Source organism: Bufo gargarizans, chromosome 6 (assembly GCF_014858855.1).
Source record: "Bufo gargarizans isolate SCDJY-AF-19 chromosome 6, ASM1485885v1, whole genome shotgun sequence".
In the NCBI taxonomy this organism is placed as follows: Eukaryota; Metazoa; Chordata; class Amphibia; order Anura; family Bufonidae; genus Bufo; species Bufo gargarizans.
Genome location: NC_058085.1, coordinates 265664527 through 265686916, shown reverse-complemented (window position 1 = coordinate 265686916; position 22390 = coordinate 265664527). Strand labels below are relative to the sequence as shown.

Sequence of the window (22390 nt, the reverse complement as noted above, 5' to 3'; positions counted from 1 at the left end):
TGGAAAGGCCAACTCTTTTCTATATAAGGTCTCACAGCTGACGATGCATATCAGAGCAAAAACCAAGCCGTGAGGAGGAAAAAACAGCATACAGGGAGTGCAGAATTATTAGGCAAGTTGTATTTTTGAGGATTAATTTTATTATTGAACAACAACCATGTTCTCAATGAACCCAAAAAACTCATTAATATCAAAGCTGAATATTTTTGGAAGTAGTTTTTAGTTTGTTTTTAGTTTTAGCTATTTTAGGGGGATATCTGTGTGTGCAGGTGACTATTACTGTGCATAATTATTAGGCAACTTAACAAAAAACAAATATATACCCATTTCAATTATTTATTTTTACCAGTGAAACCAATATAACATCTCAACATTCACAAATATACATTTCTGACATTCAAAAACAAAACAAATCAGTGACCAATATAGCCACCTTTCTTTGCAAGGACACTCAAAAGCCTGCCATCCATGGATTCTGTCAGTGTTTTGATCTGTTCACCATCAACATTGCGTGCAGCAGCAACCACAGCCTCCCAGACACTGTTCAGAGAGGTGTACTGTTTTCCCTCCTTGTAAATCTCACATTTGATGATGGACCACAGGTTCTCAATGGGGTTCAGATCAGGTGAACAAGGAGGCCATGTCATTAGATTTTCTTCTTTTATATCCTTTCTTGCCAGCCACGCTGTGGAGTACTTGGACGCGTGTGATGGAGCATTGTCCTGCATGAAAATCATGTTTTTTCTTGAAGGATGCAGACTTCTTCCTGTACCACTGCTTGAAGAAGGTGTCTTCCAGAAACTGGCAGTAGGACTGGGAGTTGAGCTTGACTCCATCCTCAACCCGAAAAGGCCCCACAAGCTCATCTTTGATGATACCAGCCCAAACCAGTACTCCACCTCCACCTTGCTGGCGTCTGAGTCGGACTGGAGCTCTCTGCCCTTTACCAATCCAGCCACGGGCCCATCCATCTGGCCCATCAAGACTCACTCTCATTTCATCAGTCCATAAAACCTTTGAAAAATCAGTCTTGAGATATTTCTTGGCCCAGTCTTGACGTTTCAGCTTGTGTGTCTTGTTCAGTGGTGGTCGTCTTTCAGCCTTTCTTACCTTGGCCATGTCTCTGAGTATTGCACACCTTCTGCTTTTGGGCACTCCAGTGATGTTGCAGCTCTGAAATATGGCCAAACTGGTGGCAAGTGGCATCTTGGCAGCTGCACGCTTGACTTTTCTCACTTCATGGGCAGTTATTTTGCGCCTTGGTTTTTCCACACGCTTCTTGCGACCCTGTTGACTATTTTGAATGAAACGCTTGATTGTTCGATGATCACGCTTCAGAAGCTTTGCAATTTTAAGAGTGCTGCATCCCTCTGCAAGATATCTCACTATTTTTGACTTTTCTGAGCCTGTCAAGTCCTTCTTTTGACCCATTTTGCCAAAAGAAAGGAAGTTGCCTAATAATTATGCACACCTGATATAGGGTGTTGATGTCATTAGACCACACCCCTTCTCATTACAGAGATGCACATCACCTAATATGCTTAATTGGTAGTAGGCTTTCGAGCCTATACAGCTTGGAGTAAGACAACATGCATAAAGAGGATGATGTGGTCAAAATACTAATTTGCCTAATAATTCTGCACTCCCTGTATAGAGCTCAGAGACAGGATTGTGTTAAGGCATAGATCTGGAGAAGCACAGTGGCCTCCATAATTATTAAACAGAACAAGTTTAAAACAGCCAGTACTCTTCCTAGAGCTGGCTGTCCCACCAAACTAGGTAATGCAGGGAGAATAATTAGTAAGAGAGCTGAGTGAGGCTACTTTCACACTTGCGTTCGGGGCTCCGCTTGTGAGTTCCGTTTGAAGGCTCTCACAAGCGGCCCCGAACGGATCCGTCCAGCCCTAATGCATTCTGAGTGGATGCGGATTCGCTCAGAATGCATCAGTCTGGCTCCGGCTGTCCTCCGCTCCGCTCAGCAGGCGGAAGCAGCGTTCGGATGTCTGCCTCACCGCGCGGAGGCAAACGGATCCGTCCAGACTTACAATGTAAGTCAATGGGGACGGATCCGTTTGAAGTTGACACAGTATGGCTCAATTTTCAAACGGATCCGTCCCCCATTGACTTTCAATGTAAAGTCAAAACGGATCCGTTTGCACTATCATGAACAAAAAAAATATATTTTTTATTTTTTTTTGTTCATGGTAATGCAACGGGTCCGTTCTGAACGGATCTAAGCATTTGCATCATAGGTGCGGATCCGTCTGTGCAGATACCAGACGGATCCGCTCCGAACGCAAGTGTGAAAGTAGCCTAAGAACCCAATGGTCACTCAGAATGAGCTCCAAAGATACTGTGTGCAGATGGGGAAGGTCAACCATCACTGCAGCACTCCATTAATTTGGCTTTATGGCAGAGTATCCCGATAGAGGCCTCTCCTCAGGAAAAGACACATGAGAGTTGGTCTGGAGTTTGCAGAAAAGCACCTGAAGGACTCTCAAACTGTGAGAAACAAGATTTTCTGGTCTGATGAAACCAAGATTGAACTTTTTGGCCTTAATGCTGAGTGTCATGTCTGGATGAAACCAGGCACTGCTCATCGCCTGCAGAAGACCATGAAATATGGTGAAGGCAATATCATGCTGTGGGGGTGTTTTTCAGTGGCTGGAAAGGAAGACTTATTAGAGTTGAGGAAAAGTTGAATAGACCAAAGCACAGTGATATTCTAAACGAAAACCTGATCCAGAGTGCTCTTAACCTCAGGTTGGGCTTACCATCCCAACAAGACAATGACACAAAGCAAAACACCTTTGCGACAAAATCTGCGACCTAACTAAGCCACAAAGTGGCATAAAACAAATGTTAATGACCACCACAGTGTACTAAATTCACATAACCACAGTATTGTCAACCAAACATTACAAGCTCCTTAAGTCTTCTCCTCCTGAGTTTTCAGCCAGCAGTCAATAAAAGCTGAACCTCCCATTATCCCAAGAGCAGAGCCCCCTACAGCTTCCAGCTGCTTAGTTCCCTTTCGGCTGGGTTCACATCCGGTGCAGGAACAGACTTCCGGAGTTCACCATAGCCGGATACCATCGTGCACCGCTGGATCCCCATTCACTGTAATAGGATCCGGCAGCTTTCCGGCATATATGCCGACTTTTGGCCAGACAAAAAATGGTGCTGGAAGATTTTTTTTATCTGGCTGAAAGCCGATACAGTGACTGGATTACAGTGCCGGAGTTCACAACGCAGATGTGAACCCGGCCTTAAAGTTCTGGTTATCCTGAGTGTTTATTCCTTGTGTTTTTTACAGATATGTTCCTACTGCAAAGGATCGAAGCATGTACTTAGGTTATAAAGGTTCCCCAGCAGAGCTGCACATTGTGGATCAGTTTATGCTGCAGGTATGGAGAGATATTTATACATTATGTATCTATGGTAACAGGGAGATATGATGTAAAGCTTTTTAAACTTGTTACAATAGTCTAAAGTTGGTTGATACAAAAGTAACAATATAAAGACTTACTGATCACACCCATTTGTTTTAAAGAGACAGTAACCAAAGCTGTTAGTATCTATCTGCTGCTGGGAAAGTGAAAGCAAATATGTCACAGTTCCCCCTAGATATAATCCATCTACACATTTGAATGGCCTGAGAACTGCATTGTGATTGCTGTCACTGTATGTGACTTCATTTCATTTCCTCACCATTTCAAGATCCCTGCCTACTCTCAGTGAATGGGACCTGTTTTGTTTATTCTCTGAGGCTGGAAGTCCATATATTTTCATATTTTATTCACAGAAACTCAGGGAAGCATTGACTGGCTTCCTAAACTCCTCACACATACTTCACACCCACCATAAGAAGAAATGGTACCACAACCAAGGCCTCTCAGGCAGCCAAGCAAATTGTATTTGCTCAGCTTTGTTAAAGGGTAGTTACCCAGAAAGACCTGGGTTCCTGTATGAGACACTGGTCTCTCTCTCTTTCTCTCTTTTTCTCCCTCTCTTTCAGTTTCTCTCTCTCTCTCTTCTCTTCTCTCTCTCTCCCCAACTGAAAGGAATCGCAAAAACTTTTGGTTTGCTAAAATCCAAACTTTTTGAGAAATTCTGCACGAATTCTGAATTGGTAAAATTGACTCACTCATTCTTATAATATTCCTTTCTTACCTTAAAAGTCCAGAGGTGACTAATGCCTTCTGGAACATGACAGGGTCTACATAGCTGAGAGCCATCACACTCATGTTAGGTTGCATCTTCAAATAATTTCTCATCATTTCTTATAGATGTGCAAGATCCCAGATCTGTGCCCCCGACTTGATGTTTTACTAGCAATAAGAGAGCTGCCATTGTATATGAAAGATATACAGCCGGTAAGTGGGGGCAGTGGCATTCATATCACATGTTCAATCTGGCCTGTTGCAGTGGGGCCCAGGAGGATGCTGTCACCTTAAAAGCAGCTTTCCACTGTCTATCAGATTGTACGTAAGGGACTGAACTATTACAGCACCTATAGGGATTGTCTCTCAACAGTCTTAATCACACTATCTTTTTTATGCCATCATCAGGGATTCAGCTCAAAAATAGAACCATGTCTCCCTGGTCTGTATCCACAGTTTTTTTTTAACCATAACTAGCCTATGATCTCCAGTGATTTTATTCCCCTTCCCTTTTGATTGTGGTTCAGTGTTCTGGTGTCTTGGTACTGTTCTCCAGTCCTTTATGACTGTTAGTTTGAGTCCATCATGACCAGTAGTTTAGTGCCCCAATTCCTCATAACTAGTCATTGCATGTCCTAGTCCTTCATGATTGGTAGTTTGATGCCCCATTCCTTTGTGATTGTGGTTCAGTGTTCTGGTGTCATGGTACTGTGGCCCCTGAAATCCATGGTGAGTTGCTGCCTCAACCACTGTCATGGATGAAGTTTGCAGATAGCTGGAACTTATAAATAAACGAGCGACTGGCTTGACCCAAACTAAGGAGCTTATAGGTGAGCCCTATAAAACCCTAAGAGCTCTCCCTGACTGCTATGAACATGCAAGGGTCTCGATTGTAGACAATTGCATGCCCTCGTACCTAAGCCTGTGTGACACCTGAAAACCCTATAATAGTGAGGAGACACGACCACCGGCTCCCTGCACTTAATACAGACAGAGTCAGGGTCACCTAGAGTCAAGCCAGCAAGGAAACACAATAAAGTAAAGGACTTATCTGAGCAAACAGCAGAAGCAGCCTCCAGCAGTGAACACTTGAAAGTAGTATAAACCGCAAAGTGAGGCAGTATGGGAGGGAATATAAAGGAAAATGATTAGTCAAAATAAGTGACACCTGGCAGAAGGAAAAGAGATGAGAAAATGAAACCAAAACAAAGAACATCATACAAGAGGTAGAGAAGAACGTCTGTCAGACCTTCTCACAGAACTGGCGGTGACAACCACTCATGACTAGAAGTTTGGTGTCACATGACTAGTAATTTGGTACCTTTGTCTTTGTTTGAATAAACAATTATAAAAGTGGGTGACTGAGATGTCTAGGCCTCAGTGTTTGCCACGTCTGCTCAATTTTTGTTCCCTCACAGAGATGCCTCTATGCCTGAACCCCAAACCCTCTATCACTTTATTCCATATTGTCTTCTCATGGTGTACTGAATGTCTTTTTGTGTTATCCTTTCTGCAGCTGATTGTATCATATCTAGTATGTATGATAAATGAGACACATTTTATAATCTATGATGAATGAAAGACAATATGTTATTTTGTTTGCAGCTCATATCACAGAAGATCAAATCTTGTAAGCAGCTGCTCCACAGCCAGGCCTTCCCAGCAGTACTTGCATACATCCTGGCCATGGGCAACTGTCTCAATGAAAGGACAGGCAAAGGGAAAGCCAAGGGGTTCCAGCTGTCCACCCTGACAAAAGTTCGTATGATACTTGATCTCTCTGAGTATTTTAACTTCTGCTTCATAACATGATATGATAGCCCTCCTTCCTCTGCATGCAGTGATTGGTTCCCAGAAATTTAAATGTCAGCTGTGCTGACCAGTCCATGCTGATGACTAGTATCTCGGTGTACATCACTGTACATTGCAGCCACATGCATAGCTAGTCCTTTCTGGTAGGGAAACAGTAGTGACCGGCAGGTGGACACTCCAGTAACAGTAGACTTAAACAGCTTAATTACCCCAATTTGAAAATCAAGGCCTAATAGAATTGCTTATTTATTAAACAAGGTGGATACCCCAGTAACTGTAAAACTGGACAGATTATTCACCCAATTTGAGAATTAATGTGTAAAAGAATTGTTTATCTATTAAACTAGGTGGACACAGTTTAACCCCTTCCCGACCACTATACGGCTACGGTGGAAATGGGGGCACTGGAGTGTGTTAGCAGCAATCCCTGTCCTCCTGTGTGAGAAGAGGCTGCCACAGGCAGGGCTCCATAGAAACACAGTAAAATCCCTTATAGACTCCAATATAATATATTGGAGTCTATGAGAAAAGCAATACAATGATTGCTTGTTATAGTTCCCTATGGGAGTTTAGAGAGTTTCCTATGGAAACTATAAAAAAAAGTGCAAAAATAGAAAAATATTTTTATTTAAAAAAAAAAGAAAATATAAAAATTCAAACCACCCCCCTTTCCCTAAAACAAACAAAAAAAAAACATAATTTAAATATACACATCATAGGTAGGTATCCTGGAGTGCAAAAATGTCCGTATTATTAACACATAATTTTTTTTATCCCGTACGGAAAACGGTGAAGCGGAAAAACAAGTCAAAGTGAGCGATTAGTTGGTTTTTTGGTCGCTTCTCTGTCCACAGAAAATTAAATAAAAAGTGATCAAAAAGTCATACATAAACCCAAAATGGTATCACTGAAAAGTACAGATCCCCAGACAAAAAATTAGTGTTCACACAGCTCTGCACACATAAATACAAAAAAGTTATAGGGCTCAGAATATGGAGACTAAAAGAAAAAAAATCTATTTTTTATTTTTTATTTTTCATTAAAAAAAACAATTAAAAATACACATATGTGGTATTTTCAGATTCATACTGAAACTGGCCAGTTTTATGGTATAGGGAACGCCGTAAAAACAAAACCCCAAAAACTGTTGTGGCTTTGCGGTTTTTCCCGGTCCCCTCAACATTATATGCAGCCAAAAATAGTGCCATTAGAAAGGGCTGGGAGTAAAAAACGAGAAAAAAAACAAAAAATTGAAATTTGCCCGTCATCAAAGGCTTAAATAGATACCTCTGTGCCCTGTAAAGGGGTTGATGCAAACTGGATCCCTTCAGCTTCAGATTACAGTCCCTGCACTGTCCTTGCATTCTCCCTATGCTCTCCCTACAGTGTGTAAAAACTCTCCCTATGATTTCCCTACACTGTCCCTGAACTCTCCCTATCCAATATTACCCAATTAAAAGCTTTTAGCAACACTGTCTCTAGCACTTGTCACGTTTATGGGTGATCTCGCGTTCCTGTGCTTCTTACTTTCACATAACATGTGTAACACGTGTAGCCGCCATTTTAGGAAAAAACAGATTTATTACCACAAAGCGCGACATTTTTTTGATTAGTTGCAAATCAAATTTTTCCTCAACTTCGGATCGAATTCCATTTCAGATGCTTCAATTCGCTCAACACTACTGATGACTTTTGTTTGCGCACACCTGGTCTGGATGTAGGTCCTCTACATGTTGTCAGAGTGCGTCTCTTGGTCTCCATGATGGTCATGAAGCAGGAGTGCATCTGGATCATTTACGCCGCAATGGGCATCATATTTGGTGTGTTGGTGTCCTCGCTGGATAGAGGAGGAAAATTACGGAGGTGTTGATTAGGTTTCTAAACAATTGATAAATCAATCTTCCTCACTGTCCAAACTCGTGTTTTAATTGGTTTCTCATCCTTTAAGAAGAAAATCAGATTATAGGCTGCTTATAATCTGATTTGTCCCTTAAAAGATGAGAAACCAGTACAAACATATTGAGCACGAGTTTGGAGAGTGCGGAAATTTCAATTTTCAATTGATTTTCCTGGCTTGAAATGTGACCTTTGAGCAGTTTATAGATTATTAAAGAAACTCCCCAGTTAATTATTATAGACCCGATCAGAGCTGAGATGACTTCTAGGTATAGAGGAAAGCTACTAGTATCCTCTTTTCCCCAGGACCGACCTTCTCAAAGTTGGTGGTTGGTATGAGTCATAACTTTTTGAATTTTACGCCAACATAGCAAGTGTTTGTTTTGCAGGACCAGTTGTACTGTACTATTTAATGACACCATTTAATGTTCCATATAATGTATTGCTTAGGCTATTTGCTCACTAGCGGAAGGACGGATCCGACAGGCTGTTCACCCTGTCGGATCCGTCCTGCTGCTATTTCGGCGTGCCGCCGGACCGCCGCTCCGTCCCCATTGACTATAATGGGGATGGGGCGGAGCTCCGGCGCAGCACGGCAGTTCGCGGTGAGAGGCCGCCGGACTAAAAAGTCGGACATACAGTACTTTTAGTCCGACGGCCTTTCGCCGTGCACTGCTGTGCTGCCCTGGAGCTCTGCCCCCGTCCCCATCATAGTCAATGGGGATGGAGCGGCGGTCCAGCGGCACGACGAAATAGCGGCAGGACGGATCCGACAGGGTGAACAGCCTGTCGGATCATTCCTACCTCTAGTGTGAAAATAGCCTAACTGTAAAAAATTATTTGTGGGGTGGAATAGGAAAAATATATATATGCCATTGTTTTTTCATTGCTCACTATGACATGACAACTATTCTTTGTGGCAGTTGTCAGCTGTATAACACAACCTGCCCCCGATGTGTATGGAGTGGGTACCCACCATGCATGGAGGCTTTTAGCCTGCTCCATACATACCCTTGGGCATCACCTCCACATCATAGGCTACCTGTGATGTCACCACTTACAGTATACAGCTTATACTGTACATAATAGCATCAGTAGTCAGGGCGCTTAACCCACAATTGTTATGTCTCACATGATAAGGTGACTCCACAGTCTCCACTAGACCTCTGGTCTGGATGAGCAGGTCTTGAGTGGCACAGACATGTCGTGCTGGTGCAGCAGAGTGGAAGTACAGATGCAGCATTGGTGGGTGGTGGTGCTTATGTTGAGCTGGGGACATTCAGTAATAAAGCAGATTTGAAGAAGACCTGGTGCATAATAGATGTAGTAGTGTTAAACGGATGCTGAGCTGTGAATTGTAGTGAAGCCGTAACAGACTTGAAGCACACTTGGTATAGTAGAATTGGATGCAGCAGAGCTGATATAGTGCCAGAGTCAATGTAGTAGATTTGGATGCAGCATAGTTGATGTAGTGGAAGAGCCAGTGTAGAAGAGTTAGGCTGAGTTCACACGAGCGTGTCCGGATAAGGTCCGGATGCGTTGCGGCAAACCCGCGCGAGTAGGTACCCAATTGCAGTCAGTTTTCACTGTGATTGCGTTCAGTCTTTCAGTTTCTATTGCACGGGTGCAATGCGTTTTGTGGTACCCAGACCCGAACTTCTTCACTGAAGTTTGGGTTCGGTGTTGTGTAGATGTTATTATTTTCCCTTATAACATGGTAATAAGGGAAAATAATAGCATTCTTTAATACAGAATGCTTAGTAGGTAGTCAATTGACAGTCAATTGACAGCTACGCGATCAAGATGAGAAGGTGAGTTAATTAATTTTATTTTTTAACCCTCAATTGACCACCTACTAAGCATTCTGTATTAAAGAATGCTATTATTTTCCCTTATAACCATGTTATAAGGGAAAATAATACACTGAATAGACTGTCATCTTAGCAACCACACGTGAAAATCGCACCGCATCCACACTTGCTTGCGGATGCTTGTGATTTTCACTCAGCCCCATTCACTTCTATGGGGCCTGCGTTGCGTGATAAGTGTTAAGGCCAATTCATTGGCCTGTATTTGTGGGAGGGGCACGGTTGCCTATATCATGGCACCTCTGCCCCTCCTTCAATGAACGACGTGTCAAACTCTGCCCTCGTTCCGTGCGTGAGGATTGCGTCTGGTCCTAGAAGTTTGTTTTTTCGTGCGCAAGCTACTAGATCAGGTAAGTGACTGCCACATTGCAGTCTCGGTTCACAAAGTCCGGCCGGCAGTGCCGGCTCCCTAGGTAAGAGGGAGCCACACTGCACCGGAGCGTCTGCCAGGCAGCCCCGGCTCCCACATGGTATGAATCGTAGGGTACAGGGATCAGCGTGATCCTGATTCGAATTTTTCTCCCCCCCTTAACGTCTGGCACGGGCCACTGTGCCACTAGTTAGGCAGGGTCCCCGGCAGCAGATTGTTTTTCCCCCCCTCATGCCCCCCATGCCCGCACTGGCCCATGTCATGGCGCACTCACCCCAGCGTTCCTGCTTGCGGTCTCCTCCGCAGTCTGTCCGAGCTGCAGGCGGCCGGTTACTGTGTGGGCTCCCCCTGGTGGCTACTGGAGTCAATGCAGTCCATGGAGCAGAGTTGGATGGTGCAGGCTCCCTCCGGTGGTGACTGCCGGCAGTGCAGTCCATAGCTCTGTGCTCTGTGTTGGCTCCATCTAGTGGCCACCAGAGCTATGACCACCATGGGAAAATTAGTTAGAAAAAAAAAAAAAAAAGTGGGGGGGGTATATGAAAAAAAAGAGGGAATAATTATAAAAGAGTATAACACATGCTTTGATTGATGGAGTTTTTTAGGGAGGGGGCGATATATTTGTTCGGTGCTAGTTAGAGGATCTCCGTATTGTTGGTCGCACGCCTCTACGCCTGGCGGTATGACGTACGCGAGGATCTTACATGTGATTTTATTCCAGGATCTGTGTCGTCCTTCTTCAAACATATTCTGCACGTTGTTCAACCATCAGGGTACAGTATGGCAGTAGATATGTCGTGTTACTATTCCATTCTCTCCTTCTGGTAGTGGGTCAGTTGTGCCACTGTCAGACTCACCATTCACCGGGGTGTTCTAGGTTCAGCTATCGCTTCTCCTTGGCTCAGGTCCTCTCGTCCTTTTTTCACTCATATTCTTCACAGTTGCATGGGTCTCGGCCTACTCACAGCCACGTCACATCATTCCGGTGTCGGTTGACAGTCAGGAGTTGATTTATGCATACTGTATCCACAGGGTATGTCACGTGCTTCAGACATAGTGGAGGCTTCGGTCGACGAGAACCCCGCCAGGATGTCAGAAGGGGGCAGTGTGTTGTCTCTTCGCACTTGGACCATCCCTAGGCTGATGGCGGAGTTGTCCAGAAGGGGTATTTCGTATCCCGCTTCTGCTAGGAAGGCTGAGTTATACCGGTTATTGGTCGTTAACTCAGGCCCTCAGCAGCAGGAAGAAGTCTCCATGGTCACAGTTCAGAGCTCTCTGACACAAATCCATCTGATGTTGAATAACTTAACTTCGTCTGTCACGGATGTGCAAACCAGGTTGGAAGCGGTTGAGTCTCGTAGTTTTTCCACCACTCCGCAGACCATCGATGCCGCTGTTCCATCCACATCTACGGCGACAGGGGCAGGTGTCCCTGTGACAGCGCCCAGTATTATGCCGGCACATTTTGTTCCTGTTAATCTAAAGAAGGACATCCTGGAAGGTAGGGATGTCAATCTAGCATCCTTACTGTTCGCTACCCGGGATCTTTCTGATAGTAGGGTAATTGCCTGTGGGGATGTGTCAGTGATCCTGAAAGGCTGGGACCACAGGCTGAACCGCAAGCTCACGGTACCTGAGTTTTTGCTCGCATTTAGTTTGTACAGAGACGTAATCTGTTCAGTTTGTCCCGAGAGAAGGGAAGAACTTGATTCAGGATAACGGAGTTGGGGTACAAGTATGGTGGTAGTTCCTTCTATGACTACCATTGTTCTTTCTCGGCCAAGGCAGCTGCCACTTTAAGTCAGTTCCAGTTTCTTACAAACTGGGCCAATATTTATACGGAGATTTTTTGTAGGCATTTCGCCGGGCTTAAGGCACCATCATGCTCCCTGTGCCAATCAATTGACCATTCTACTGTGTGGTGTCATAAGGCTGCTCCGAGTGAGGAGTCTAGTTCTACAGGTCCTGTTCCCGGCCCGTCCGATTCACACAAATCCTCTGGTTTAGTTGACAAGCTGGGTAGACCCATCAAACTACTCGGCAGGTTACAGATTTGCAATAATTTCAACTATGCATCCTGTAACTTCAGTCAGTGCCGCTTGCTACACATATGTACTATCTGCTTCAGAGCCCACCCTAATGTAGTCTGTTCATTAAAAGCAGATAATAATTACATGTGTGTTGTTAATATAGTTCGGTTGCAGCAGTTCCTACGCAGGTATCCTGACCCAGGCTTTGTGGAGTTCCTTAGTACAGGATTCACGTTCGGTTTCAACACTGGGATGGTGGCCCTCCCAGATTCCACACACGAGTGCAGGAACCTACAGTCCGCTGACCAACACCCCGATGTCTCCGATAGGTTAATCTCAGCGGAATTAGTCAAAGGTTTCCTGATAGGCCCTTTTTTATCATCACCCTTTGAACAGTGGAGAATCAGCCCGATAGGAGTCGTGTTTGGCAAATTCAGTAACAAAGAGAGGTTGATTATCGACCTGTCCGCCCCGCATGGTACCCCCATACCTAGCATCAACTCTCTCATTCCATCAGAAGAAGTTAGCATGAGATATGCCACCATAGATCAAGCCATCACTCTTATCTTACAGTTAAATCCCAGCACCATCCTTTCTAAAGCTGATATTGCAGACGCCTTCAAATTACTACCGATCAAACCGTCCCTCTGGCAGTGGATTTTTTAATTATTGAGCGTCCTGACGCTCCCCCAAAAGACCTTCATTTGCTACTGGAGTGTTTCAGATAATTGGGGGTTCCTGTCTCTCCCAAGAAAGTGGAAGGTCCCTCCGCAGTCATCACATTCCTTGGTATAGTATTGGACACCCAGAACATGGTTGCCAGGTTGCCAAGGGACAAATTACAGAGAATCAGGGAAGTCGTTCATAATTTCACATCTACTAGAGTGATTAAAAAACATTCAGCTACAGTCCCTGTTAGGCATGCTGAACTTTGCGATGCGCATAATTCCGCAAGGTAGAGCATTTGTATCGCGTTTACTTTCACTCCTTCCTACAGCCCCTTCCCAGGATAGCAGCATAGGCCTGGACGATATGGTCATGGCTGACTTGAACATGTGGGATCAATTTCTCACGCAATGGAATGGCATCTCGCTCTTTTGTTCCCACAATATCCGACAACTCCCCCGTAATTTTGTCCGACGCCGCTGCCAATACAGGTTTCGCAGCTATTTTTGGCAACCATTGGTTAGCAGACAGATGGCCAATCGAAGTTAGTTCCATTCCTGGGTTTTTCCGTACCTCAGCAGTGTTTGAACTCTACCCCTTAGTGGCAGCATCCTATACCTGGGGTCAAAGTTGGTCAGGTCAGACTGTGTCCTTCGTGTCCGATAATGCAGCCGTCATCGAGATTCTCAATAGTAGTTCTTCTAAGTCTCCATATGTCATGTTATTTCTTAGGCGCCTGGTCCTTCTGTCATTACACCAGTTTTGTTACATAGCTTCACCTATAGCCGGGAACCACAACGCAGCAGCCGACGCATTATCTCGTTTTAATTTTACCCTCTTTTCACAGATCTGTCCAGAAGCAGACGCCATCGGGAGCCCAGTCCCTCCATACGTTGCTCTAATCCTTCCATAGAAGCTCATCTCGCCACCGCTCGGTCACTGTTAGTCAAGTCTCTCTCTCCCAATACAGCCAGAGCCTACCAGACAGGTTGGAGAGCCTTCCAGAAATTTCAGGACTCTTGTCCGCAAGGTGACACCGAGTTTGTTCCATACATCCTGGCGTTCATAGGTTACTGTCACACCAATCTGAAACTATCCCACACCACGGTCAAGTCCTACCCCGCAAGCGTGCAACATTTTAGAGCTATGAGTTTCACCCAGCCAGGTTTATTGTTTTCAATCCATGCCATTAAAGCTACTCTGAAGGGTCTCGAGAAAAGCGACTGCGAGTCACGCACTCGCCGGCTACCCGTCAATGGTCAGGTTTTCCGCGACCTTTCCGACCTGTTAGACAAAAAAAATTTGGTGCACCGGAATAGTTTCATAATAAAAGCTGCCATTTACCTGGCCTTTTATGGGTTTTTGAGACTGGCGGAGTTTACATCCCCGGCTAACAGTAGCAGATACGTCACTCTTGGTCAGCTCTCGGCTTCCCGAGATGGTTTCATACTCTTGCTGCTCACCACCAAGACCTCTCAGGTAGGCCCCCCAACCCAGGTGTTTTACTTCCCGACCTCTTATCATTGGTGCCCCATGCGCGTGCTGCAACAGATTCTGTCCTCTCTGCCAAACAAGCCGCCCGACAGTCCTTTGCTACCATTCAACAATACTCACCTTACCTGTCCCCAATTCATAACTCATATTCGTGTTACTGACCAATCTGGCAGAACCCGTCCTCAATATCCAGGCATTCCCTTCGCATAGGGGCGGCATCCGCCGCTTCAAGGAATCGGGTTCCAGCACATATAATCAAAAGACTAGGTTGTTGGCGTTAAAATTCTTGAAAACTCAGGTGGCATCCTGCTGCTAGAGTCAGGTTTAAAAAAGCCTGTGACATGACATCATCAGAGCACATTGGGTTGCTTTAGCAGCACAACGTATAGGAGAGATGACAGAGACGGCCATGGAAATGGGATGGTGCAGGACAGGAGTGGCATAATATTCATGACCTATCTTCAGGATAGGTCACCAGAATCAGATCAGTGCAGGTCTGACTCCCAGCACCCCCGCCAATCAGCTGTTTGGAGGGGTCGTGACGCTTGTGCAATAGCTGCATCCACTTCAGTGTTTAACTGCACACTGCCTTCCTTGTAGTAGCCATTGTCTCATGAGCAGTTGTGCAGACCTTTTGGTGGGATTCTCATCTAGGATCCCAGTGCTGCAAGACAACACTGCTAACCACTGGGCCACCATGCTGACCCAAAAATGAAGACATTATTTTGGTAGAAGAGACATTGAATTGTGACCTTCCACAGGTCTTTTGGATGATGCATTTGTGCATTTGCAATGGCTGTGTCCCCCTAGGGCCCTATATATATATATATATATATATATATATATATATAAACGCATCCCAGGTGTAGGAATGACTAATGGTATAGTGCAGCCTAAAATATCCATTTATGTGTGTCACGGTGCTCCTACCTGGATATTGCTAGACCCCAGGCTTTGGCTCCAAAGCTATACATAGGGGGAATAATTGAGGGATTTGAAAGAAAGATTGAGTCCAGACCTTATATGTAGTTGAACAGCAGCTTTACTTTTGTAAACGTTCATCAGAAACAATCTTCAAGCTTTGCCTTGGTCCCAGCAGGCTTTAGCGTTAAACTGGCAGGCAAACTCGACTCTGCTACATCTGTTTCTCTCTGGCTCTGCTGTACTGACTGACTGTATAACTCAGATTCTTCTTCTTATGCTGCACTTCTCTCTGTAGTCTGACTCTCAAGTTGTGCCAGAGAACTATGCTCCTGGCTTCTAAGGCTTTAAGCTTTGGCCTCCATGGCCAGCAGAGCTTAGGGTGCTCTGGCTGGCGTGGGCATGTCCCACAGAGACGTGCCATGCACACCTGTCCCCTAGCTAGACTAACTCGAACTCGTCCCCACTCTTCCTGCAGAGGGGGGTTAGAATGAAATGGGAAGCTCCATTCTACCTAACTGCAGCTCTGCCATATTTGCTGCCACCTGCTGGTGAACCAGGCACACTACATGGGAGCATAACAGTTATAAACTTTAGAAATGCACAGTGTATAGGACCTGAACAAAATACATAAGATGACTCTTTGTTAGCCCATTAGAGATAGTAACTTTTATTTTGCCGTATAAAAGTTCAGGGAAAGGATAGATATGAATCATTCCACAGTATTGAAGCAGAACAGGGTTCAGTAGGGGAGTTTAGAGCCTGGGTAATAGGAACAATCCTATTACACCTTGCTACACTGACTGCGGATCCAAGTAAAAACCATTAAACAGCTCTGTAATTCCAGCAAACCGTTCTTGTTATTGGGGTTCAAGTGCTGTTTGATACAGCCATTGATAGGGTTTATTACAAGGAAATATTTCTATGTCTTCTTTGCCCTTGTGCGGTGCAGTTATATGTTCTAAAGCATTTTTTTGTGTGTATTAGTGGAAAAAAAACTGCTTATTAGTTAGTCGTTGTGTGGTGAAGTGAGAAAATGACAGCCCTTTTTGGTGTGTATTAGTGGCAAAAAATAAAAGTATATTATTTGCCATTCAGAGGTGCAGTTATGTCATAAAGCCCTTTTTGGTATTTCTTAGTGGCAAAAAAATATACAGTTGCAAGAAAAAGTATGTGAACCCTTTGGAAGATATGGATTTCTGCACGAATTGGTCATAAAATGTGATCTGATCTTCATCTAAGTCACAACAATAGACAATTACAGTCTGCTTAAACTAATAACACACAAAGAATTAAATGTTACCATGTTTTTATTGAACACACCATGTAAACATTCACAGTGCAGGTGGAAAAAGTATGTGAACCCTTGGATTTAATAACTGGTTGAACCTCCTTTGGCAGCAATAACTTCAACCAAACGTTTCATGTAGTTGAAGATCAGACGTGCACAATGGTCGGGAATAATTCTTGACTATTCCTCTTTACAGAACTGTTTCAGTTCAGCAATATTCTTGGGATGTCTGGTGTGAATCGCTTTCTTGAGGTCATGCCACAGCATCTCAATCGGGTTGAGGTAAGGACTCTGACTGGGCCACTGCAGAAGGCGTATTTTCTTCTCTTTAATCATTTCGATGATAGCAATCCGTCCAAGCCCTGACGCAGAAAACCATGATGCCCCCACCACCATACTTCACAGTTGGGGTGAGGTTTTGATGTTGGTGTGCTGTGCCTCTTTTTCTCCACACACGAAGTGTGCTTCTTCCAAACAACTCAACTTTGGTTTCATCTGTCCACAGAATATTTTGCCAGTACTGCTGTGGAACATCCAGGTGCTCTTGTGCAAACTGTAAACGTGCAGCCATGTTTTATTTGGACAGCAGTGGCTTCTTCTGTGGTATCCTCCCATGAAATCCATTCTTGTTTAGTGTTTTACGTATCGTAGATTCGCTAACAGGGATGTTAGCATATGCCAGAGACTTTTGTAAGTCTTTAGCTGACACTCTAGGATTCTTCTTCACCTCATTGAGCAGTCTGCGCTGTGCTCTTGCAGTCATCTTTACAAGACGGCCACTCCTAGGGAGAGTAGCAGCAGTGCTGAACTTTCTCCATTTATAGACAGTTTGTCTTACCATGGACTGATAAACAGCAAGGCTTTTGGAGATACTTTTATAAGCCTTATAATTCTTAATCGTAGGTCTTCTGAGAGCTCTTTTGTGCACGGCATCATTCACATCAGGCAATGCTTCTTGTGAAAAGCAAACCCAGAACTGGTGTGTGTTTTTTATAGGGCAGGGCAGCTGTAACCAATACCTCCAATCTCATCTCATTGATTGGACTCCAGTTGGATGACACCTCACTCCAATTTGCTCTTGGAGATGTCATTAGTCTAGGGGTTCACATACTTTTTCCACCTGCACTGTAAATGTTTACATGGTGTGTTCAATAGAAACATGGTAACATTTAATTATTTGTGTGTTATCAGTTTAAGCAGACTGTGATTGTCTATTGTTGTGATTTAGATAAGGATCAGATCACATTTTATGACCAATTTGGGCAGAAATCCATATAATTCCAAAGGGTTCACATACTTTTTATTGCAACTGTATATTATTTGCCGTTCAGCGGTGCAGTTATATATTTTAAAGCCCTTTTTGGCGTGTATTAGTGGCACAAAAAAATGTATTTGCTGTTGTGTGGTGAAGTGAAAAAATTACAGCCCTTTTTGGCGTGTATTTGTGGCAAAAAATATATATTATTTGCCATTCAGCGGTGCAGGTATATGTTCTAAAGCTCTTTTTGGCTTGTATTTTTGCACAAAAATATATATTATTTGCCTTCAGCGGTGCAGTTATCTGCTCTAAAGCCTTTTGTGGAGTGTATAAGTGGAAAAAGGGCCTATTTGCCGTTCAGTGGTGCAGTTATATGTTCTGAAGCCTTTTTTGGCGTGTATTAGTGGCATAAAAAAAGTGTTTGCCTTTGTGTGGTGAAGTGAGAAAATTGCAGCCCTTTTTGGCATGTATTATATTAGTGGCAAAAAAATATATATTTTCCGTTCAGTGGTGCAGGTATATGTTCTAAAGCCCTTTTTGGCGTTTATTAGTGGCACAAAAATATATTTTATTTGTCGTTAAGTGGTGCAGTTATATGTTCTAAAGCCCTTTTTGGTTTGTATTAGTGGCAAAAAAAATGTATTTGCCATTCAGTGGTGCAGTTATATCTTCTAAAGCCGTTTTTGGCGTGTATTAGGGGCAAAAAAATATATATTTGCCGTTCAGCGGTGCAGTTATCTGTTCTAAAGCCTTTTGTGGAGTGTATAAGTGGAAAAAAGTAAGGGCCTATTTGCCGTTCAGCGGTGCAGTTATATGTTCTAAAGCCTTTTTTGGCGTGTATTAGAGGCACAAAAAAAAGTATTTGCCGTTGTGTGGTGAAGTGATAAAATGACAGCCCTTTTTGGCATGTATTATATTAGTGGCAAAAATATATATATTTTCCGTTTAGTGGTGCAGTTATATGTTTTAAAGCCCTTATTGGCGTGTATTAGTGGCAATAAAAATATATATTATTTGCCTTCAGTAGTGCAGTTATATGTTCTAAAGTTTTTCGTGGAGTATATAAGTGGAAAAAAGTAAGGGCCTATTTGCCGTCCAGCGGTGCAGTTATATGTTCTGAAGCCTTTTTTGGCGTGTATTAGTGGCACAAAAAAAAGTGTTTGCCTTTGTGTGGTGAAGTGAGAAAATTACAGCCCTTTTTGGCATGTATTAGTGGAAAAAAACATATATTATTTGCCGTTCAGCTGTGCAGGTATATGTTCTAAAGCCCTTTTTGGCGTTTATTAGTGGCACAAAAATATATTTTATTTGTCGTTAAGTGGTGCAGTTATATGTTCTAAAGCCCTTTTTGGTTTGGTATTAGTGGCCAAAAAATATGTATTTGCCGTTCGGTGGTGCAGTTATATGTTCTAAAGCCATTTTTGGCGTATATTAGTGGCAAAAAAATATATATTTGCCGTTCAGTGGTGCAGTTATATGTTCTAAAGCCCTTTTTGGCATGTATTTTTGGCACAAAAATATATATTATTTTCCTTCAGCAGTGCAGTTATCTGTTCTAAAGCCTTTTGTGGAGTGTATAAGTGGAAAAAAGTAAGGGCCTATTTGCCGTTCAGCAGTGCAGTTATATATGTTCTAAAGTCTTTTTTGGCGTGTATTAGTGGCACAAAAAAAAGTATTTGCCGTTGTGTGGTGAAGTGATAAAATGACAGCCCTTTTTGGCATGTATTATATTAGTGGCAAAAAAAAAATATTTTACGTTCAGTGGTGCAGTTTTCTCTCACCCATGCTGGGTGAGAGAAATATCTTGGCAAAAGACAACTTTTCCATTTTTATTATACAAAGTTGGCATTTGACCAAGATATTTTTCTCACCCAGCATGGGTATATGTAAAATGACACCCCAAAACACATTCCCCAACTTCTCCTGAGTACGGCGATACCAGATGTGTGACACTTTTTTGCAGCCAAGGTGGGCAAAGAGGCACATATTCCAAAGTGCACCTTTCGGATTTCGCAGGCCATTTTTTACACATTTTGATTGCAAAGTACTTCTCACACATTTGGGCCCCTAAATTGCCAGGGCAGTATAACTACCCCACAAGTGACCCCATTTTGGAAAGAAGACACCCCAAGGTATTCTGTGAGGGGCATGGCGAGTTCCTAGAATTTTTAATTTTTTGTCACAAGTTAGCGGAAAATGATGATTTTTTTTATTTATTTTTTTCCTTACAAAGTCTCATATTCCACTAACTTGCGACAAAAAATAAAAAATTCTAGGAACTCGCCATGCCCCTCACGGAATACCTTGGGGTATCTTCTTTCCAAAATGGGGTCACTTGTGGCGTAGTTATACTGCCCTGGCAATTTAGGGGCCCAAATGTGTGAGAAGTACTTTGCAATCAAAATGGCCTGCAAAATCCAAAAGGTGCACTTTGGAATATGTGCCCCTTTGCCCACCTTGGCTGCAAAAAAGTGTCACACATCTGGTATCGCTGTACTCAGGAGAAGTTGGGGAATGTGTTTTGCGGTGTCATTTTACATATACCCATGCTGGGTGAGAGAAATATCTTGGCAAAAGACAACTTTTCCCATTTTTTTATACAAAGTTGGCATTTGACCAAGATATTTATCTCACCCAGCATGGGTATATGTAAAATGACACCCCAAAACATATTCCCCAGCTTCTCCTGAGTACGGCGATACCAGATGTGTGGCACTTTTGCGCATCTAGGCTGCAAAAGTGCCCAAATTCCCTTTAGGAGGGCATTTTTAGACATTTGGATCCCAGACTTCTTCTCACGCTTTAGGGCCCCTAAAAAGCCAGGGCAGTATAAATACCCCACATGTGACCCCACTTTGGAAAGAAGACACCCCTAGGTATTCAATGAGGGGCATGGCGAGTTCATAGAAATGTATTTTTTTGGCATAAGTTAGCGGAAATTGATTTTTTTTTTTGTATTTTCTCACAAAGTCTCACTTTCTGCTAACTTAGGACAAAAATGTAAATCTTTCATGGACTCAATATGCCCCTCAGCGAATACCTTGGGGTGGCTTCTTTCCAAAATGGGCTCAGTTGTGGGGTGTTTGTACTGCCCTGGCATTTGAGGGTCTCCGCAATCATTACATGTATGGCCAGCATTAGGAGTTTCTGCTAGTCTCCTTATATTGAGCATACAGGTAATGAGATTTTTTTTTACCGTTCAGCCTCTGGGCTGAAAGAAAAAAATGAATGGCACAGATTTCTTCATTCGCATCGATCAATGTGGATGAAAAAATCTCTGCCCAAAAAAAAAAAAGGAGGGGAAAGGCGTCTGCCAGGACATAGGAGCTCCGCCCAACATCCATACCCACTTAGCTCGTATGCCCTGGCAAACCAGATTTCTCCATTCACATCAATCGATGTGGATGAATAAATCATTGCCGGGATTTTTTTTTTTACATACAAAGTGTTTGCCAAAGCATAGGAACGCCGCCTCCTCCTCAGCTCGTATGCCTTGGCAAACGTATCTGTTACTGCAGAGTAGAAATCTCGTCTTGCAGCGCCGCATACACCGACTTGCGTGTAATCTGACAGCAGCGCAATGCTTCTGTCAGAATGCACATCAGTGCTGCAGCTAGTCGATCGGTTGGTCCACCTGGAAGGTAAAAAAAAAAAAAAAAAAAAAACAGGCCGCAACGCAATAATTTTATTAACTTTGGAACAGAACATATAAACTTTAACTTTTTGAATTAAACATTAACCTTTTTGCTTACTGGTGTTTTTGTTTTTTTTTGTTTTTTTTTACCTTTATAGAACAAACCTCTCCTTCCCCATGGGTCAATGTGCAAAGCGCAAATCGCCCAAATATGTGGCGAAGTGCGTTATGCACTTTGTCCCAGGTGAAAGGAGACGTTTGCAGCAGCTGTGTGGGTGAATGGGCCCTAATAGCCTTAGTCACTTGCGCAAATGGCCCGTTGCATGCTCATTTGCTTGGGTAGTGACAACCGAATTGTCACCATTTGACAGAGGGATGACTTCCGGCTCTCCACCTTGTTGTACCCTTGCTACCGGTCCAAAATGGGGGCCTTTTTTACACCCGCTGAGAGGAAGGACAAACTGAACTACTATAGAGACATTCTATGTAGTCAGTTGGCCGCTGGCTATCTGCGCCATAGTCCATCCTCTCACAGGTCTGACCGGTGGGGCCCTCTGCGCTCAAGTTCCACTGCCATGGCTGCTGGGGAGGGGTTGAGTGGCAGGAGCAGTACCAGCTCCATCAGCAGTAGCTTGAGTCTAGACTCACTGATGAGCAGCTTTCTTCACCCACATAGTGAAGAAAATACTCACTAGCAGCTAGACATAGAGCAGAATCTGAACCAGCAGGTGGTGGCATACTTGGAGTGAACCCTGCCAGCCATCATTGAAGATCCGCTGGACTAATGGGCAGCCAATCTGGATTTGTGTCCCCAACTGGCCGAGTTTGCCCTGGAAAAGTAGTGTGGCATCAGATCGGGTGTTCAGTGTGTCGAGGGCCATAGTTGCCCCAAGAAGAACTCACCTGTCCACGCAAAATGTGGAGAGACTGACCTTTGTCAAGATGAATCAGGCATGGATCAGCCAGAATTTCCACCCACCAATGCCTGAT

General features: G+C 43.7%; 1 protein-coding gene across 2 annotated transcripts in view; it reads left to right on the top strand.

Annotated features, from left to right (window-relative positions):
- Positions 1-22390, top strand: part of LOC122941457 (formin-like protein 21b) — a 281089-nt gene that overhangs the window by 165172 nt on the left and 93527 nt on the right. For both annotated transcript variants that reach the window (XM_044298723.1, XM_044298724.1), the window contains 3 exons: positions 3317-3407; positions 4290-4376; positions 5769-5921. In XM_044298723.1, the coding sequence (XP_044154658.1) occupies positions 3317-3407; positions 4290-4376; positions 5769-5921 (331 nt within the window). The remainder of the gene's footprint in view (positions 1-3316; positions 3408-4289; positions 4377-5768; positions 5922-22390) is intronic.